Source organism: Oncorhynchus clarkii, chromosome 1 (assembly GCF_045791955.1).
Source record: "Oncorhynchus clarkii lewisi isolate Uvic-CL-2024 chromosome 1, UVic_Ocla_1.0, whole genome shotgun sequence".
NCBI classification, from domain to species: domain Eukaryota; kingdom Metazoa; phylum Chordata; class Actinopteri; order Salmoniformes; family Salmonidae; genus Oncorhynchus; species Oncorhynchus clarkii.
The window spans coordinates 90,572,710-90,590,659 of NC_092147.1; the positions used below are offsets into that span (position 1 = coordinate 90,572,710).

The window sequence follows — 17,950 nt, forward strand, 5'->3', positions numbered from 1 at the left end:
CACAGTGCTCCTTGGGATGTTTAAAGCTTGGGAAATGTTTTTGTATCCAAATCCGGCTTTAAACTTCTTCACAACAGTATCTCGGACCTGCCTGGTGTGTTCCTTGTTCTTCATGATGCTCTCTGCGCTTTTAACGGACCTCTGAGACTATCACAGTGCAGGTGCATTTATACGGAGACTTGATTACACACAGGTGGATTGTATTTACCATCATTAGTCATTTAGGTCAACATTGGATCATTCAGAGATCCTCACTGAACTTCTGGAGAGAGTTTGCTGCACTGAAAGTAAAGGGGCTGAATAATTTTGCACGCCCAATTTTTCAGTTTTTGATTTGTTAAAAAAGTTTGAAATATCCAATAAATGTCGTTCCACTTCATGATTGTGTCCCACTTGTTGTTGATTCTTCACAAAAAAATACAGTTTTATATCTTTATGTTTGAAGCCTGAAATGTGGCAAAAGGTCGCAAAGTTCAAGGGGGCCAAATACTTTCGCAAGGCACTGTATGTGGGAATCTGTTCCCTATAGTAGGGATGTGGGAATCTGTTCCCTTTAGTAGGGATGTGGGAATCTACTCCCTATAGTAGGATGTGGGAATCTGTTCCCTATAGTAGTGATGTGGGAATATACTCCCTATAGTAGGGATGTGGGAATCTGTTCCCTATAGTAGGGATGTGGGAATCTGTTCCCTATAGTAGTGATGTGGGAATCTGTTCCCTATAGTAGGATGTGGGAATCTGTTCCCTATAGTAGTGATGTGGGAATCTTTTCCCTATAGCTGGGATGTGGGAATCTGTTCCCTATAGTAGGGATGTGGGAATCTGTTCTCTATAGTAGTGATGTGGGAATCTGTTCCCTATAGTAGTGATGTGGGAATCTGTTCCCTATAGTAGTGATGTGGGAATCTGTTCCCTATAGTAGTGATGTGGGAATCTGTTCCCTATAGTAGTGATGTGGGAATCTGTTCCCTATAGTAGTGATGTGGGAATCTGTTCCCTATAGTAGTGATGTGGGAATCTGTTCCCTATAGTAGGATGTGGGAATCTGTTCCCTATAGTAGGGATGTGGGAATCTGTTCCCTATAGTAGGATGTGGGAATCTGTTCCCTATAGTAGGGATGTGGGAATCTGTTCCCTATAGTAGGGATGTGGGAATCTGTTCCCTATAGTAGGGATGTGGGAATCTGTTCCCTATAGTAGGGATGTGGGAATCTGTTCCCTATAGTAGGGATGTGGGAATCTGTTCCCTATAGTAGGGATGTGGGAATCTGTTCCCTATAGTAGTGATGTGGGAATCTACTCCCTATAGTAGGGATGTGGGAATCTGTTCTCTATAGTAGTGATGTGGGAATCTGTTCCCTATAGTAGTGATGTGGGAATCTGTTCCCTATAGTAGGATGTGGGAATCTGTTCCCTATAGTAGGGATGTGGGAATCTGTTCCCTATAGTAGGATGTGGGAATCTGTTCCCTATAGTAGGGATGTGGGAATCTGTTCCCTATAGTAGGGATGTGGGAATCTGTTCCCTATAGTAGGGATGTGGGAATCTGTTCCCTATAGTAGGGATGTGGGAATCTGTTCCCTATAGTAGGGATGTGGGAATCTGTTCCCTATAGTAGTGATGTGGGAATCTGTTCCCTATAGTAGGGATGTGGGAATCTGTTCCCTATAGTAGGGATGTGGGAATCTGTTCCCTATAGTAGGGATGTGGGAATCTGTTCCCTATAGTAGGGATGTGGGAATCTGTTCCCTATAGTAAGGATGTGGGAATCTGTTCCCTATAGTAGTGATGTGGGAATCTGTTCCCTATAGTAGGGATGTGGGAATCTGTTCCCTATAGTAGATGTGGGAATCTGTTCCCTATAGTAGGGATGTGGGAATCTGTTCCCTATAGTAGGGATGTGGGAATCTACTCCATATAGTAGTGATGTGGGAATCTGTTCCCTATAGTAGGGATGTGGGAATCTATACTCTTACCTATCGCAATATTATATTGATATTTGACTCCCAAGTATAGATTATTTGGTATTGTTATTATTTTGCTGCTGTAGGTAGCGTTAGCTAGCGCTAGTCAGCTGTACCTGCGCCAAAACTCCTGTATTTTTCATCCTATAGCTTGTTGTCATCATTTGACCAGGGCCTATGGGGTATAGGGGTATCATTTGACCCGGGCCTATAGGGTGCCATTTGACCAGGGCCTATGGGGTACCATTTGACCAGGGCCTATGGGGTATAGGGGTACCATTTGACCAGGGCCTATGGGGTGTAGGGTACCATTTGACCAGGGCCTATGGGGTATAGGGTTACCATTTGACCAGGGCCTATGGGGTATATGGTTACCATTTGACCAGGGCCTATGAGGTATAGGGGTACCATTTGGAGATGCACACGTTGCTCTCTGACTGTTGGGATGGTTGTTAGAGGTCTGTTCTGGCAGCTCTTTAAGCATCAGAAGAGCCACCTTTAGGTCCCTTGCCTTTCTTTACCAGCCTGGGATCCCTGTCTATAGGGTTGGAAGATTCACTTAACTTAACTTCACTCACCAAATTCACAGGGTTTCCAGAAATACCAGTTAGAAATAAGCAGGAAACCTGGGAATTTCAGGAAAGCTAACTGAAAACCTGGGAAACATGTCCAACTCTAGACTGGTCCCAGATCTGTTTGTGACAGTGACCATAAAGTACCAAGACATCACAAACAGATCTGGGACCAGTCTAATCAACGCCACCTTCATCAACAGATCTGGGACCAGTCTAATCAACAGATCTGGGACCAGTCTAATCAACAGACCCGGGACCAGTCTAATCAACACCACCTTCACAAACAGATATGGGACCAGTCTAATCAACAGACCTGGAACCAGTCTAATCAACAGACCTGGGACCAGTCTAATCAATGTGACCTTCACAGACAGATCTGGGAGCAGTCTAATCAACAGACATGGGACCAGTCTAATCAACAGACCTGGGACCAGTCTAATCAACAGACCTGGGACCAGTCTAATCAACAGACCTGGGACCAGTCTAATCAACAGACATGGGACCAGTCTAATCAACAGACCTGGGACCAGTCTAATCAACAGACCTGGGACCAGTCTAATCAACAAACCTGGGACCAGTCTAATCAACAGACATGGGACCAGTCTAATCAACAGACCTGGGACCAGTCTAATCAACACCACCTTCACAAACAGATCTGGGACCAGTCTAATCAACAGATCTGGGACCAGTCTAATCAACAGATCTGGGACTAGTCTAATCAACAGACCTGGGACCAGTCTAATCAACACCACCTTCACAAACAGATCTGGGACCAGTCTAATCAACAGACCTGGGACCAGTCTAATCAATGCCACCTTCACAAACAGATCTGGGACCAGTCTAATCAACAGACCTGGGGCCAGTCTAATCAACAGACCTGGGACCAGTCTAATCAACACCACCTTCACAAACAGATCTGGGACCAGTCTACTCAACAGATCTGGGACCAGTCTAATCAACAGATCTGGGACCAGTCTAATCAACAGACCTGGGACCAGTCTAATCAACACCACCTTCACAAACAGATCTGGGACCAGTCTACTCAACAGATCTGGGACCAGTCTAATCAACAGATCTGGGACCAGTCTAATCAACAGACCTGGGACCAGTCTAATCAACACCACCTTCACAAACAGATCTGGGACCAGTCTAATTAACAGACCTGGGACCAGTCTAATCAACAGACATGGGACCAGTCTAATCAACAGACCTGGGACCAGTCTAATCAACAGACCTGGGACCAGTCTAATCAACAGACCTGGGACCAGTCTAATCAACACCACCTTCACAAACAGATCTGGGACCAGTCTAATTAACAGACCTGGGACCAGTCTAATCAACAGATCTGGGACCAGTCTAATCAACAGACATGGGACCAGTCTAATCAACACCACCTTCACAAACAGATCTGGGACCAGTCTAATCAACAGACCTGGGACCAGTCTAATCAACAGACCTGGGACCAGTCTAATCAACAGACCTGGGACCAGTCTAATCAACACCACCTTCACAAACAGATCTGGGACCAGTCTAATCAACAGACCTGGGACCAGTCTAATCAACACCACCTTCACAAACAGATCTGGGACCAGTCTAATCAACAGATATGGGACCAGTCTAATCAACACCACCTTCACAAACAGATCTGGGACCAGTCTAATTAACAGATCTGGGACCAGTCTAATTAACAGACCTGGGACCAGTCTAATCAACAGACCTTCATGGAGGAGTTAGAACTACGAGTTATTACTGAGATTATATCTGCAGTGGATTCCATCATTGGAACTAAAATATCCCATAATAAACCAGTGATTCCTGATTCCCGTGGCAATCTACAGATGACAGGGATGTCCATGTACAGAGGTCTCCTCTAGTTTTGATTTGACATTTTCTAGGACATTGGTTTTGGTTTTCCTATGGGGACTTGGGCATTGTATAGGGTAGTCTGAAGCACATTGAAGAGATGAGAGTGGAATGGTGTCTTGGACAGCATGGACCACCACACAGTCCAACCCATGTATCTCTGCTGCTCTCCATCAGCATTCAGCATGATACAGCCTGGTGTAGCACTAACCATTCTTAGTGCATGATGTCTCTCCGTGCTCTGTTGGTCTGGTCTGGATATGATAGTTTTTCCCTCCCTCTACAACCTCACAACCCTGTTCATTTGAATCCATCATTCTGTTTTGAGCCTCATCTGTGTTGTTCTTCTGCCTGCATGTTTTATCCATGTTCAGAGTCGTTATGTAACCTGCTGTCTAGAGAACATGGGCCAGCAGCCCACAGTAATCAATTCCAAATCCTCAGGTATGATAGAGGAAGCTTTGACTAAATCTGTACTCCCATATTCTATTGACACAGATTGTCCAGACTCAAACTGACATTTACCCTCCCCTCCCTTTTATCTCTCGGTCTCCTCTCTCTCTCTCTCTCTCTCTCTCTCTCTCTCTCTCTCTCTCTCTCTCTCTCTCTCTCTCTCTCTCTCTGTCTCTGTCTCTGTCTCTCTCTCTCTCTCTCTCTGTCTCTCTCTCTCTCTGTCTCTCTGTCTCTCTCTCTCTCTGTCTCTCTGTCTCTCTCTCTCTCTGTCTCTCTGTCTCTCTGTCTCTCTCTCTCTCCCCTTTCTCTCTTTCCCCTCTCTCTTTCCTTTCCCTCTCTCTTTCCTCTCCCTCCCTTGCCCCCTCTCTCTCCCTCGCTCTCTCTCTGTCTCTCTCCCTCTCTCTCCCTCTCCCCCTCCCTCCCCCTCTCCCTCCCTCTCCACCTCTCTGTTCTCCTGCAGGGTAAAGTGGCCCAGACAGCCTGTATGTCAGCGTGTAAGCACTTGTCCACGTCCCTGATGCAGATGCTGTTGGACAGCGAGCTGAAACAGATCAGTATGGGAGCCGTTCAGCAGTTCAACCTGGACGTCATACAGTGTGAATGTAAGTGGACTTAATGGGAGTTTAGCCATGCAGTGTGAATACACACACAACTCTCTATTATCCCCATGGAAACGGTCAGGGCTTTAATCATGGAGGGGTACAGTAGATGTCAGTGTGAATGATTGACATTACACACACAACTCTCTATTATCCCCATGGAAACGGTCAGGGAGAGGGCTTTAATCATGGAGGGGTACAGTAGATGTCAGTGTGAATGATTGACAATACACACACAACTCTCTATCATCCCCATGGAAACGGTCAGGGAGAGGGCTTTAATCATGGAGGGGTACTGTAGATGTCAGTGTGAATGATTGACAATACACACACAACTCTCTATCATCCCCATGGAAACGGCCAGGGAGAGGGCTTTAATCGTGGAGGGGTACAGTAGATGTCAGTGTGAATGATTGACAATACACACACAACTCTCTATCATCCCCATGGAAACGGCCAGGGAGAGGGCTTTAATCGTAGAGGGGTACAGTAGATGTCGAGGGGCTATTAGATAAAGGAAGAGTTGAGCCTAATGCTGGCTACATCCCTAATGGCACCCTATACCCTATATAGTGCACTACTTTATACTACAGCCCTATACCCTATAGAGTACACTACTTTATACTACAGCCCTATTCCCTATATAGTGCACTACTCTATACTACAGCCCTATTCCCTATATAGTGCACTACTTTATACTACAGCCCTATTCCCTATATAGTGCACTACTCTATACTACAGCCCTATTCCCTATATAGTGCACTACTCTATACTACAGCCCTATTCCCTATATAGTGCACTACTCTATACTACAGCCCTATTCCCTATATAGTGCACTACTTTATACTACAGCCCTATACCCTATATAGTGCACTACAGCCCTATTCCCTATATAGTGCACTACTCTATACTACAGCCCTATTCCCTATATAGTGCACTACTCTATACTACAGCCCTATTCCCTATGTAGTGCACTACTTTATACTACAGCCCTATTCCCTATATAGTGCACTACTCTATACTACAGCCCTATTCCCTATATAGTGCACTACTTTATACTACAGCCCTATACCCTATATAGTGCACTACAGCCCTATTCCCTATATAGTGCACTACTCTATACTACAGCCCTATTCCCTATATAGTGCACTACTCTATACTACAGCCCTATTCCCTATATAGTGCACTACTTTATACTACAGCCCTATTCCCTATATAGTGCACTACTTTATACTACAGCCCTATTCCCTATATAGTGCACTACTTTATACTACAGCCCTATTCCCTATATAGTGCACTACTCTATTCTACAGCCCTATTCCCTATATAGTGCACTACTTTTGGCCAGGGCCCTATTCCCTATATAGTGCACTACTTTTGACCAGGGCCCTATTCCCTATATAGTGCACTACTTTTGACCAGGGCCCATAGGTAATAGCGTTAAGGGTAGTTCAGCCTAATAAAGAGGGATTGGAGCTTCAGAAATGTCCTGGGTCTGTCCTAAACGCCACCCTATTCCTTTTATAGTGCACTACATTTAAAACGTAGTCAGAAGCAGTGCACTATGAAGGGAAATGGAGTACAATTTGGGACACGGACTCTGCCCTCAGAATGCCCTCCGCTAAACGGCTGTGACAGAGCAGAGATGACTCCTGTCTCTCACACACACACACACACACACACACACACACACACACACCCGCAAGCATAAGACACCCCTCTAGGAATCCAGTCAGTTGGCTCCTCCCAGGTAATCCTCCTGCTGTTAGTCAGAGTGGTGACCTATGCTCTAGCCTCTCCCTTGTCACTCCGAATGCATCGCAAATAGCACCCTATTCCCTACATAGTGCACTACTGTCGGCCAGAGCCCTGTGGGCCCTGTAAAGGGGATAGGGTCCCATTTGGAACACATGCCCCTACCCTCAAAACGAACTTTGCTGAACAGCTGTGTTGTGACAAATATTTCCTCGTACTTACCTGGAAGATATTTTCCTACAGAGCAGATCACAGTCTTCAGGTGTTTCACGGTCAAGTCTCTTAGTGTGTCACGGTCAAGTCTCTTAGTGTGTCACGGTCAAGTCTCTTAGTGTGTCACGGTCAAGTCTCTTAGTGTGTCGCGGTCAAGTCTCTTAGTGTATCACGGTCAAGTCTCTTAGTGTATCACGGTCAAGTCTCTTAGTGTGTTGCGGTCAAGTCTCTTAGTGTATCACGGTCAAGTCTCTTAGTGTGTCGCGGTCCAGTCTCTTAGTGTGTCGCGGTCCAGTCTCTTAGTGTGTCGCGGTCAAGTCTCTTAGTGTGTCGCGGTCAAGTCTCTTAGTGTGTCGCGGTCAAGTCTCTTAGTGTGTCGCGGTCAAGTCTCTTAGTGTGTCGCGGTCAAGTCTCTTAGTGTGTCGCGGTCCAGTCTCTTAGTGTGTCGCGGTCCAGTCTCTTAGTGTGTCGCGGTCAAGTCTCTTAGTGTGTCGCGGTCAAGTCTCTTAGTGTGTCGCGGTCAAGTCTCTTAGTGTGTCGCGGTCAAGTCTCTTAGTGTGTCGCGGTCAAGTCTCTTAGTGTGTCACGGTCAAGTCACTTAGTGTGTCACGGTCAAGTCTCTTAGTGTGTCGCGGTCAAGTCTCTTAGTGTGTCACGGTCAAGTCTCTTAGTGTGTCACGGTCAAGTCTCTTAGTGTGTCACGGTCAAGTCTCTTAGTGTGTCGCGGTCAAGTCTCTTAGTGTGTCACGGTCAAGTCTCTTAGTGTGTCACGGTCAAGTCACTTAGTGTATCGCGGTCAAGTCTCTTAGTGTGTCACGGTCAAGTCTCTTAGTGTGTCACGGTCAAGTCTCTTAGTGTGTCACGGTCAAGTCACTTAGTGTGTCGCGGTCAAGTCTCTTAGTGTGTCACGGTCAAGTCTCTTAGTGTGTCGCGGTCAAGTCTCTTAGTGTGTCACGGTCAAGTCTCTTAGTGTGTCACGGTCAAGTCTCTTAGTGTGTCGCGGTCAAGTCTCTTAGTGTATCACGGTCAAGTCTCTTAGTGTATCACGGTCAAGTCTCTTAGTGTGTTGCGGTCAAGTCTCTTAGTGTATCACGGTCAAGTCTCTTAGTGTGTCGCGGTCCAGTCTCTTAGTGTGTCGCGGTCCAGTCTCTTAGTGTGTCGCGGTCAAGTCTCTTAGTGTGTCGCGGTCAAGTCTCTTAGTGTGTCGCGGTCAAGTCTCTTAGTGTGTCACGGTCAAGTCACTTAGTGTGTCACGGTCAAGTCTCTTAGTGTGTCACGGTCAAGTCTCTTAGTGTGTCACGGTCAAGTCTGTTAGTGTGTCGCGGTCAAGTCTCTTAGTGTGTCGCGGTCAAGTCTCTTAGTGTGTCACGGTCAAGTCTCTTAGTGTGTCGCGGTCAAGTCTCTTAGTGTGTCGCGGTCAAGTCTCTTAGTGTGTCGCGGTCAAGTCTCTTAGTGTGTCACGGTCAAGTCTCTTAGTGTGTCACGGTCAAGTCTCTTAGTGTGTCACGGTCAAGTCTCTTAGTGTGTCACGGTCAAGTCTCTTAGTGTGTCGCGGTCAAGTCTCTTAGTGTGTCACGGTCAAGTCTCTTAGTGTGTCGCGGTCAAGTCACTTAGTGTGTCACGGTCAAGTCTCTTAGTGTGTCGCTGTCAAGTCACTTAGTGTGTCGCGGTCAAGTCTCTTAGTGTGTCGCGGTCAAGTCTCTTAGTGTGTCACGGTCAAGTCTCTTAGTGTGTCACGGTCAAGTCTCTTAGTGTGTCACGGTCAAGTCTCTTAGTGTGTCGCGGTCAAGTCTCTTAGTGTGTCGCGGTCAAGTCTCTTAGTGTGTCACGGTCAAGTCTCTTAGTGTGTCACTAGTGTGATACCAACATTTCAGAATACCCTGGTACTGTTTTATATGATACCAACATTTCAGAATACCCTGGTAGTGTTTTATATGATACCAACATTTCAGAATACCCTGGTACTGTTTTATATGATACCAACATTTCAGAATACCCTGGTACTGTTTTATATGATACCAACATTTCAGAATACCCTGGTACTGTTTTATATGATACTAACATTTCAGAATACCCTGGTAGTGTTTTATATGATACTAACATTTCAGAATACCCTGGTAGTGTTTTATATGATACTAACATTTCAGAATACCCTGGTACTGTTTTATATGATACTAACATTTCAGAATACCCTGGTAGTGTTTTATATGATACTACCATTTCAGAATACCCTGGTAGTGTTTTATATGATACTACCATTTCAGAATACCCTGGTAGTGTTTTATATGATACTAACATTTCAGAATACCCTGGTAGTGTTTTATATGATACTACAATTTCAGAATACCCTGGTAGTGTTTTATATGATACTAACATTTCAGAATACCCTGGTACTGTTTTATATGATACTACCATTTCAGAATACCCTGGTAGTGTTTTATATGATACTACCATTTCAGAATACCCTGGTAGTGTTTTATATGATACTACCATTTCAGAATACCCTGGTAGTGTTTTATATGATACTACCATTTCAGAATACCCTGGTACTGTTTTATATGATACTAACATTTCAGAATACCCTGGTAGTGTTTTATATGATACTACCATTTCAGAATACCCTGGTACTGTTTTATATGATACTAACATTTCAGAATACCCTGGTAGTGTTTTATATGATACTAACATTTCAGAATACCCTGGTAGTGTTTTATATGATACTAACATTTCAGAATACCCTGGTAGTGTTTTATATGATACCAACATTTCAGAATACCCTGGTAGTGTTTTATATGATACTAACATTTCAGAATACCCTGGTAGTGTTTTATATGATACTAACATTTCAGAATACCCTGGTACTGTTTTATATGATACCAACATTTCAGAATACCCTGGTACTGTTTTATATGATACCAACATTTCAGAATACCCTGGTACTGTTTTATATGATACTAACATTTCAGAATACCCTGGTACTGTTTTATATGATACCAACATTTCAGAATACCCTGGTACTGTTTTATATGATACCAACATTTCAGAATACCCTGGTACTGTTTTATATGATACCAACATTTCAGAATACCCTGGTACTGTTTTATATGATACCAACATTTCAGAATACCCTGGTACTGTTTTATATGATACCAACATTTCAGAATACCCTGGTACTGTTTTATATGATAGCAACATTTCAGAATACCCTGGTACTGTTTTATATGATACTAACATTTCAGAATACCCTGGTACTGTTTTATATGATACCAACATTTCAGAATACCCTGGTACTGTTTTATATGACACTACCATTTCAGAATACCCTGGTACTGTTTTATATGACACTACCATTTCAGAATACCCTGGTACTGTTTTATATGACACTACCATTTCAGAATACCCTGGTACTGTTTTATATGATACTAACATTTCAGAATACCCTGGTACTGTTTTATATGACACTACCATTTCAGAATACCCTGGTACTGTTTTATATGACACTACCATTTCAGAATACCCTGGTACTGTTTTATATGATACTACCATTTCAGAATACCCTGGTACTGTTTTATATGATACTAACATTTCAGAATACCCTGGTACTGTTTTATATGACACTACCATTTCAGAATACCCTGGTAGTGTTTTATATGACACTACCATTTCAGAATACCCTGGTACTGTTTTATATGACACCAACATTTCAGAATACCCTGGTACTGTTTTATATGATACTAACATTTCAGAATACCCTGGTACTGTTTTATATGACACTACCAAGCTCCTGTTATTAAGTACGTTTCGTTAATAAATTCACTAAAATGGTTTAAGCAAAAACATGTATTTTTCTATGGTCCCATAATGACCACTTCACCTTCCAGACATCACTCACCTTCCAGCCATCACTCACCCTTCCAGCCATCACTCACCTTCCAGCCATCACTCACCTTCCAGCCATCACTCACCTTCCAGCCATCACTCACCTTCCAGCCATCACTCACCTTCCAGCCATCACTCACCTTCCAGCCATCACTCACCTTCCAGCCATCACTCACCTTCCAGCCATCACTCACCTTCCAGCCATCACTCACCTTCCAGCCATCACTCACCTTCCGCACATCACTCACAGCTGTATTCAGCCAGCCGCATCACCTTCCAGCCATCACTCACAGCTGTAATCAGCCAGCCACATCACCTTCCAGCCATCACTCACAGCTGTAATCAGCCAGCCACATCACCTTCCAGCCATCATTCACCTTCCAGCCATCGCTCAGGTTCTCTGTCTACTCTTCCTGCACATCTATTCGTCCATCATGTAGAAGAGGTTTTACTCCCTGACCTCCTCAGCACTGTGTTGACCCCAGTAGTCTGACTGTAAACTCCCTGATCTCCTCAGCACTGTGTTGACCCCAGTAGTCTGACTGTAAACTCCCTGACCTCCTCAGCACTGTGTTGACCCCAGTAGTCTGACTGTAAACACCCTGACCTCCTCAGCACTGTGTTGACCCCAGTAGTCTGACTGTAAACTCCCTGACCTCCTCAGCACTGTGTTGACCCCAGTAGTCTGACTGTAAACTCCCTGACCTCCTCAGCACTGTGTTGACCCCAGTAGTCTGACTGTAAACTCCCTGACCTCCTCAGCACTGTGTTGACCCCAGTAGTCTGACTGTAAACTCCCTGACCTCAGCACTGTGTTGACCCCAGTAGTCTGACTGTAAACTCCCTGACCTCCTCAGCACTGTGTTGACCCCAGTAGTCTGACTGTAAACTCCCTGACCTCCTCAGCACTGTGTTGACCCCAGTAGTCTGACTGTAAACTCCCTGACCTCCTCAGCACTGTGTTGACCCCAGTAGTCTGACTGTAAACTCCCTGACCTCCTCAGCACTGTGTTGACCCCAGTAGTCTGACTGTAAACTCCCTGACCTCCTCAGCACTGTGTTGACCCCAGTAGTCTGACTGTAAACTCCCTGACCTCCTCAGCACTGTGTTGACCCCAGTAGTCTGACTGTAAACTCCCTGACCTCCTCAGCACTGTGTTGACCCCAGTAGTCTGACTGTAAACTCCCTGACCTCCTCAGCACTGTGTTGACCCCAGTAGTCTGACTGTAAACTCCCTGACCTCCTCAGCACTGTGTTGACCCCAGTAGTCTGACTGTAAACTCCCTGACCTCCTCAGCACTGTGTTGACCCCAGTAGTCTGACTGTAAACTCCCTGACCTCCTCAGCACTGTGTTGACCCCAGTAGTCTGACTGTAAACTCCCTGACCTCCTCAGCACTGTGTTGACCCCAGTAGTCTGACTGTAAACTACCTGACCTCCTCAGCACTGTGTTGACCCCAGTAGTCTGACTGTAAACTCCCTGACCACCTCAGCACTGTGTCGACCCCAGTAGTCTGACTGTAAACTCCCTGACCTCCTCAGCACTGTGTTGACCCCAGTAGTCTGACTGTAAACTCCCTGACCTCCTCAGCACTGTGTTGACCCCAGTAGTCTGACTGTAAACTCCCTGACCTCCTCAGCACTGTGTTGACCCCAGTAGTCTGACTGTAAACTCCCTGACCTCCTCAGCACTGTGTTGACCCCAGTAGTCTGACTGTAAACTCCCTGACCTCCTCAGCACTGTGTTGACCCCAGTAGTCTGACTGTAAACTCCCTGACCTCCTCAGCACTGTGTTGACCCCAGTAGTCTGACTGTAAACTCCCTGACCTCCTCAGCACTGTGTTGACCCCAGTAGTCTGACTGTAAACTCCCTGACCTCCTCAGCACTGTGTTGACCCCAGTAGTCTGACTGTAAACTCCCTGACCTCCTCAGCACTGTGTTGACCCCAGTAGTCTGACTGTAAACTCCCTGACCTCCTCAGCACTGTGTCGACCCCAGTAGTCTGACTGTAAACTCCCTGACCTCCTCAGCACTGTGTTGACCCCAGTAGTCTGACTGTAAACTCCTGACCTCCTCAGCACTGTGTTGACCCCAGTAGTCTGACTGTAACCTCCTGACCTCCTCAGCACTGTGTCGACCCCAGTAGTCTGACTGTAAACCCCATGTCCTTGTGTACAGTTCATATACAGTCAATTGAAATAAATTCATTAGGCCCTAATCTATTGAATTCACATGACTGGGCAGGGGCGTAGCCATGGGTGGGCCTGAAAGAGCTTAGGCCCACCCACTGGGGAGCCAGGTCCACCCAATCAGGAGTTTTTCAACACAGAAGGGCTTTATAGACTGAAACACTCCTCAGTTTCATCAGGTGTCCGGGTGGCATTCAAATTGCCATCGATAAAATGCAATTGTGTTCGTTGTCCGTAGCTTATGCCTGCCCATACCATAACCCCACCGCCACCATGGGGCGCTCTGTTCACAACGATGACACCAGCAAACCGCTCACCCACACAACGCCATACACATGGTCTATGGTTGAGAGGCCGGTTGGACGTCCTGCCAAATTCTCTAAAACGATGTTGGAGGTGGCTTATGGTAGAGAAATTAACATTAAAATCTCTGGCAACAGCTCTGGTGGACATTCCTGCAGTCAGCATGCCATTTGCACGCTCCCTCAAAACTTGAGACATTTGTGGCATTGTGTTGTGTGCCAAAACTGCACATTTTAGAGTGGCCTTTCATTGTCCCCAGCACAAGGTGCACCTGTGTAATCATGATTTTAATCAGCTTCTTGATATGGCACATCTGTCAGGTGGATGGATTATCACGGCAAAGGAGAAATGCTCACAAACAGGGATGTGAAAGGGGCTACTGAGTGGCGCAGCGGTCTAGGGCGCTGCATCTCGCTGCTAGAGTCATCACCACAGACCCTGGTTCGATTCCAGACTGTATCACAACCGGCCGTGATTGGGAGTCTCATAGGGCAGCGCACAATTGGCCCAGCGTCGTTAGGGTTTGTCTGGGGAAGGCCGTCATTGTAAATAACATGTTTTTCTTAACTGGCTTGCCTAGTTAAAGGTCCAGCTTAGTGTCTCTGGAGGTCCGGCCTAGTGTCTCTGGAGGTCCGACCTAGTGTCTCTGGAGGTCCGGCCTAGTGTCTCTGGAAGTCCGGCCTAGTGTCTCTGGAGGTCCGGCCTAGTGTCTCTGGAGGTCCGACCTAGTGTCTCTGGAGGTCCGACCTAGTGTCTCTGGAGGTCCGACCTAGTGTCTCTGGAAGTCCGGCCTAGTGTCTCTGGAAGTCCGGCCGTGTGTCTCTGGAGGTCCAGCTTAGTGTCTCTGGAGGTCCTGCCTAGTGTCTCTGGAGGTCCGGCCTAGTGTCTCTGGAGGTCCTGCCTAGTGTCTCTGGAAGTCCGGCCTAGTGTCTCTGGAGGTCCGGCCTAGTGTCTCTGGAGGTCCGACCTAGTGTCTCTGGAGGTCCGACCTAGTGTCTCTGGAGGTCCGACCTAGTGTCTCTGGAAGTCCGGCCTAGTGTCTCTGGAAGTCCGGCCGTGTGTCTCTGGAGGTCCGGCCTAGTGTCTCTGGAGGTCCGACCTAGTGTCTCTGGAGGTCCGACCTAGTGTCTCTGGAGGTCCGACCTAGTGTCTCTGGAAGTCCGGCCTAGTGTCTCTGGAAGTCCGGCCGTGTGTCTCTGGAGGTCCAGCTTAGTGTCTCTGGAGGTCCTGCCTAGTGTCTCTGGAGGTCCGGCCTAGTGTCTCTGGAGGTCCTGCCTAGTGTCTCTGGAGGTCCGGCCTAGTGTCTCTGGAGGTCCTGCCTAGTGTCTCTGGAGGTCCGGCCTAGTGTCTCTGGAAGTCCGGCCTAGTGTCTCTGGAGGTCCTGCCTAGTGTCTCTGGAGGTCCAGCCTAGTGTCTCTGGAGGTCCGGCCTAGTGTCTCTGAAGGACCAGATATATATATGTGTGTAAATATCATTCAACCAGGCTTGGCTCGCTCCATAAGGGACTCACAATCACGGCCGGTTATGATACAGCCTGGATTCGAACCAGGGTGTTTGTAGTGACGCCTCAAGCACTGAGATGCAGTGCCTTAGACCGCTGCGCCACTCAGGAGTCCCTGTGGGCCAGGGCTGTGATGGCTGTGTTCCTGTGTGTTTGTGTCTTGGCCTTGTACCTGGTGCTCTCCTGAGGCCCCTCAGGGCCCCTGATGCAGGGTGAACCAGAGTTCAGCTCCTGGGTTCAGCAGGCCGGTTCATATGTCTCTAAGGAATCTATTGACTTCTCATACGTAGAGTTCTCCAAGATATACGAGGTAGTTTAAGGTTTTTAGGTGATCATGCAGTGTTTTAACCTTAACTTGACTCTGTTTTGATTTCATTTATTCCCAGTGTAAAGCACTTTATATAAAGGTTGACTTATCCCCTGACAGAATAAATATAGTTTCTGTAGGCTTATCAGTGACAGCAGGTGGTGATTGACTGTTCCTGTCTCCTCTCCCTGCTCCAGTGTTCGCCAGCTCAGAGCCTGTCCCAGGTTTCCAGGGAGACACTTTACAGCTGGCATTCATCGACCTCCGACAGGTAAGCAGTATACCACTCATCCTACTGTTCCCCTGTCCTGTGACCCAACACAACCTCTCCTCTGACCCAACACAACCTCTCCTCTGACCCAACACAACCTCTCCTCTGACCCAACACAACCTCTCCTCTGACCTAACACAACCTCTCCTCTGACCCAACACAACCTCTCCTCTGACCCAACACAACCTCTCCTCTGACCCAACACGACCTCTCCTCTGACCCAACACGACCTCTCCTCTGACCCAACACGACCTCTCCTCTGACCCAACACGACCTCTCCTCTGACCCAACACAACCTCTCCTCTGACCCAACACGACCTCTCCTCTGGCCAACTGTTCCCCGTCTCCTCTGACCCAACACAACCTCTCCTCTGACCCAACACAACCTCTCCTCTGACCCAACACGACCTCTCCTCTGACCCAACACAACCTCTCCTCTGACCCAACACAATCTTTCCTCTGGCCAACTATTCCCCCTCTCCTCTGACCCAACACGACCTCTCCTCTGACCCAACACAACCTCTCCTACAGCCGACTGTTCCCCTTTCCTGTGACCCAACACAACCTCTCCTCTGGCCGACTGTCCCCCTGTCCTGTGACCCAACACGACCTCTCCTCTGGCCAACTGTTCCCCTTTCCTGTGACCCAACACAACCTCTCATCTGGCCAACTGTTCCCCTTTCCTGTGACCCAACACAACCTCTCCTACAGCCGACTGTTCCCCTGTCCTGTGACCCAACACAACCTCTCCTACAGCCGACTGTTCCCCCTGTCCTGTGACCCAACACAACCTCTCCTCTGGCCAACTGTTCCCCCTGTCCTGTGACCCAACACGACCTCTCCTCTGACCCAACACAATCTTTCCTTTGGCCAACTGTCCCCCTGTCCTGTGACCCAACACGACCTCTCCTCTGACCCAACACAACCTCTCCTCTGGCCAACCGTTCCCCTGTCCTGTGACCCAACACAACCTCTCCTCTGGCCGACTGTCCCCCTGTCCTGTGACCCAACACGACCTCTCCTGTGAGCCAGTAGCACACTGTCCCCATAGGTCAGGATTAGCCTTACATTACCCTGACTCCAAGTCAATTGTTGTGGATCCATTAAGCCATTACCAGCTCTGCTAACAGCTCTTTCTTACTCTCTTAGTGTTGATGTGACCTGGTTAATCTGGGCCTCAGGTCAGGTCCAGTTATGGGTCAGGTTAGGTCTGGTGTTAGGTCTGGTGTTAGGTCTGGTGTTATGGGTCAGGTGTTAGGTCTGGTGTTAGGTCTGGTGTTATGGGTCAGGTTAGGTCTGGTGTTAGGTCTGGTGTTAGGTCTGGTGTTATGGGTCAGGTTAGGTCTGGTGTTAGGTCTGGTGTTATGGGTCAGGTTAGGTCTGGTGTTAGGTCTGGTGTTAGGTCTGGTGTTAGGTCTGGTGTTAGGCCTGGTGTTAGGTCTGGTGTTATGGGTCAGGTGTTAGGTCTGGTGTTAGGTCTGGTGTTATGGGTCAGGTTAGGTCTGGTGTTAGGTCTGGTGTTAGGTCTGGTGTTATGGGTCAGGTTAGGTCTGGTGTTAGGTCTGGTGTTAGGTCTGGTGTTATGGGTCAGGTGTTAGGTCTGGTGTTAGGTCTGGTGTTATGGGTCAGGTGTTAGGTCTGGTGTTATGGGTCAGGTTAGGTCTGGTGTTAGGTCTGGTGTTAGGTCTGGTGTTATGGGTCAGGTTAGGTCTGGTGTTAGGTCTGGTGTTATGGGTCAGGTTAGGTCTGGTGTTAGGCCTGGTGTTAGGCCTGGTGTTATGGGTCAGGTTAGGTCTGGTGTTAGGTCTGGTGTTATGGGTCAGGTTAGGTCTGGTGTTAGGTCTGGTGTTATGGGTCAGGTTAGGTCTGGTGTTAGGTCTGGTGTTATGGGTCAGGTTAGGTCTGGTGTTAGGTCTGGTGTTATGGGTCAGGTTAGGTCTGGTGTTAGGTCTGGTGTTAGGTCTGGTGTTAGGCCTGGTGTTAGGCCTGGTGTTATGGGTCAGGTTAGGTCTGGTGTTAGGCCTGGTGTTAGGCCTGGTGTTATGGGTCAGGTTAGGTCTGGTGTTAGGTCTGGT

At 47.4% G+C, this 17,950-nt stretch overlaps 1 protein-coding gene across 4 annotated transcripts in view; it reads left to right on the top strand.

Moving 5' to 3' along the window:
- LOC139413845 (exocyst complex component 6-like) overlaps positions 1 to 17,950 on the top strand; it is a 132,537-nt gene that overhangs the window by 81,790 nt on the left and 32,797 nt on the right. For all 4 annotated transcript variants that reach the window (XM_071161646.1, XM_071161657.1, XM_071161665.1 and 1 more), the window contains 2 exons: positions 5,316 to 5,457; positions 15,802 to 15,875. In XM_071161646.1, coding sequence (XP_071017747.1) covers positions 5,316 to 5,457; positions 15,802 to 15,875 — 216 coding nt within the window. The remainder of the gene's footprint in view (positions 1 to 5,315; positions 5,458 to 15,801; positions 15,876 to 17,950) is intronic.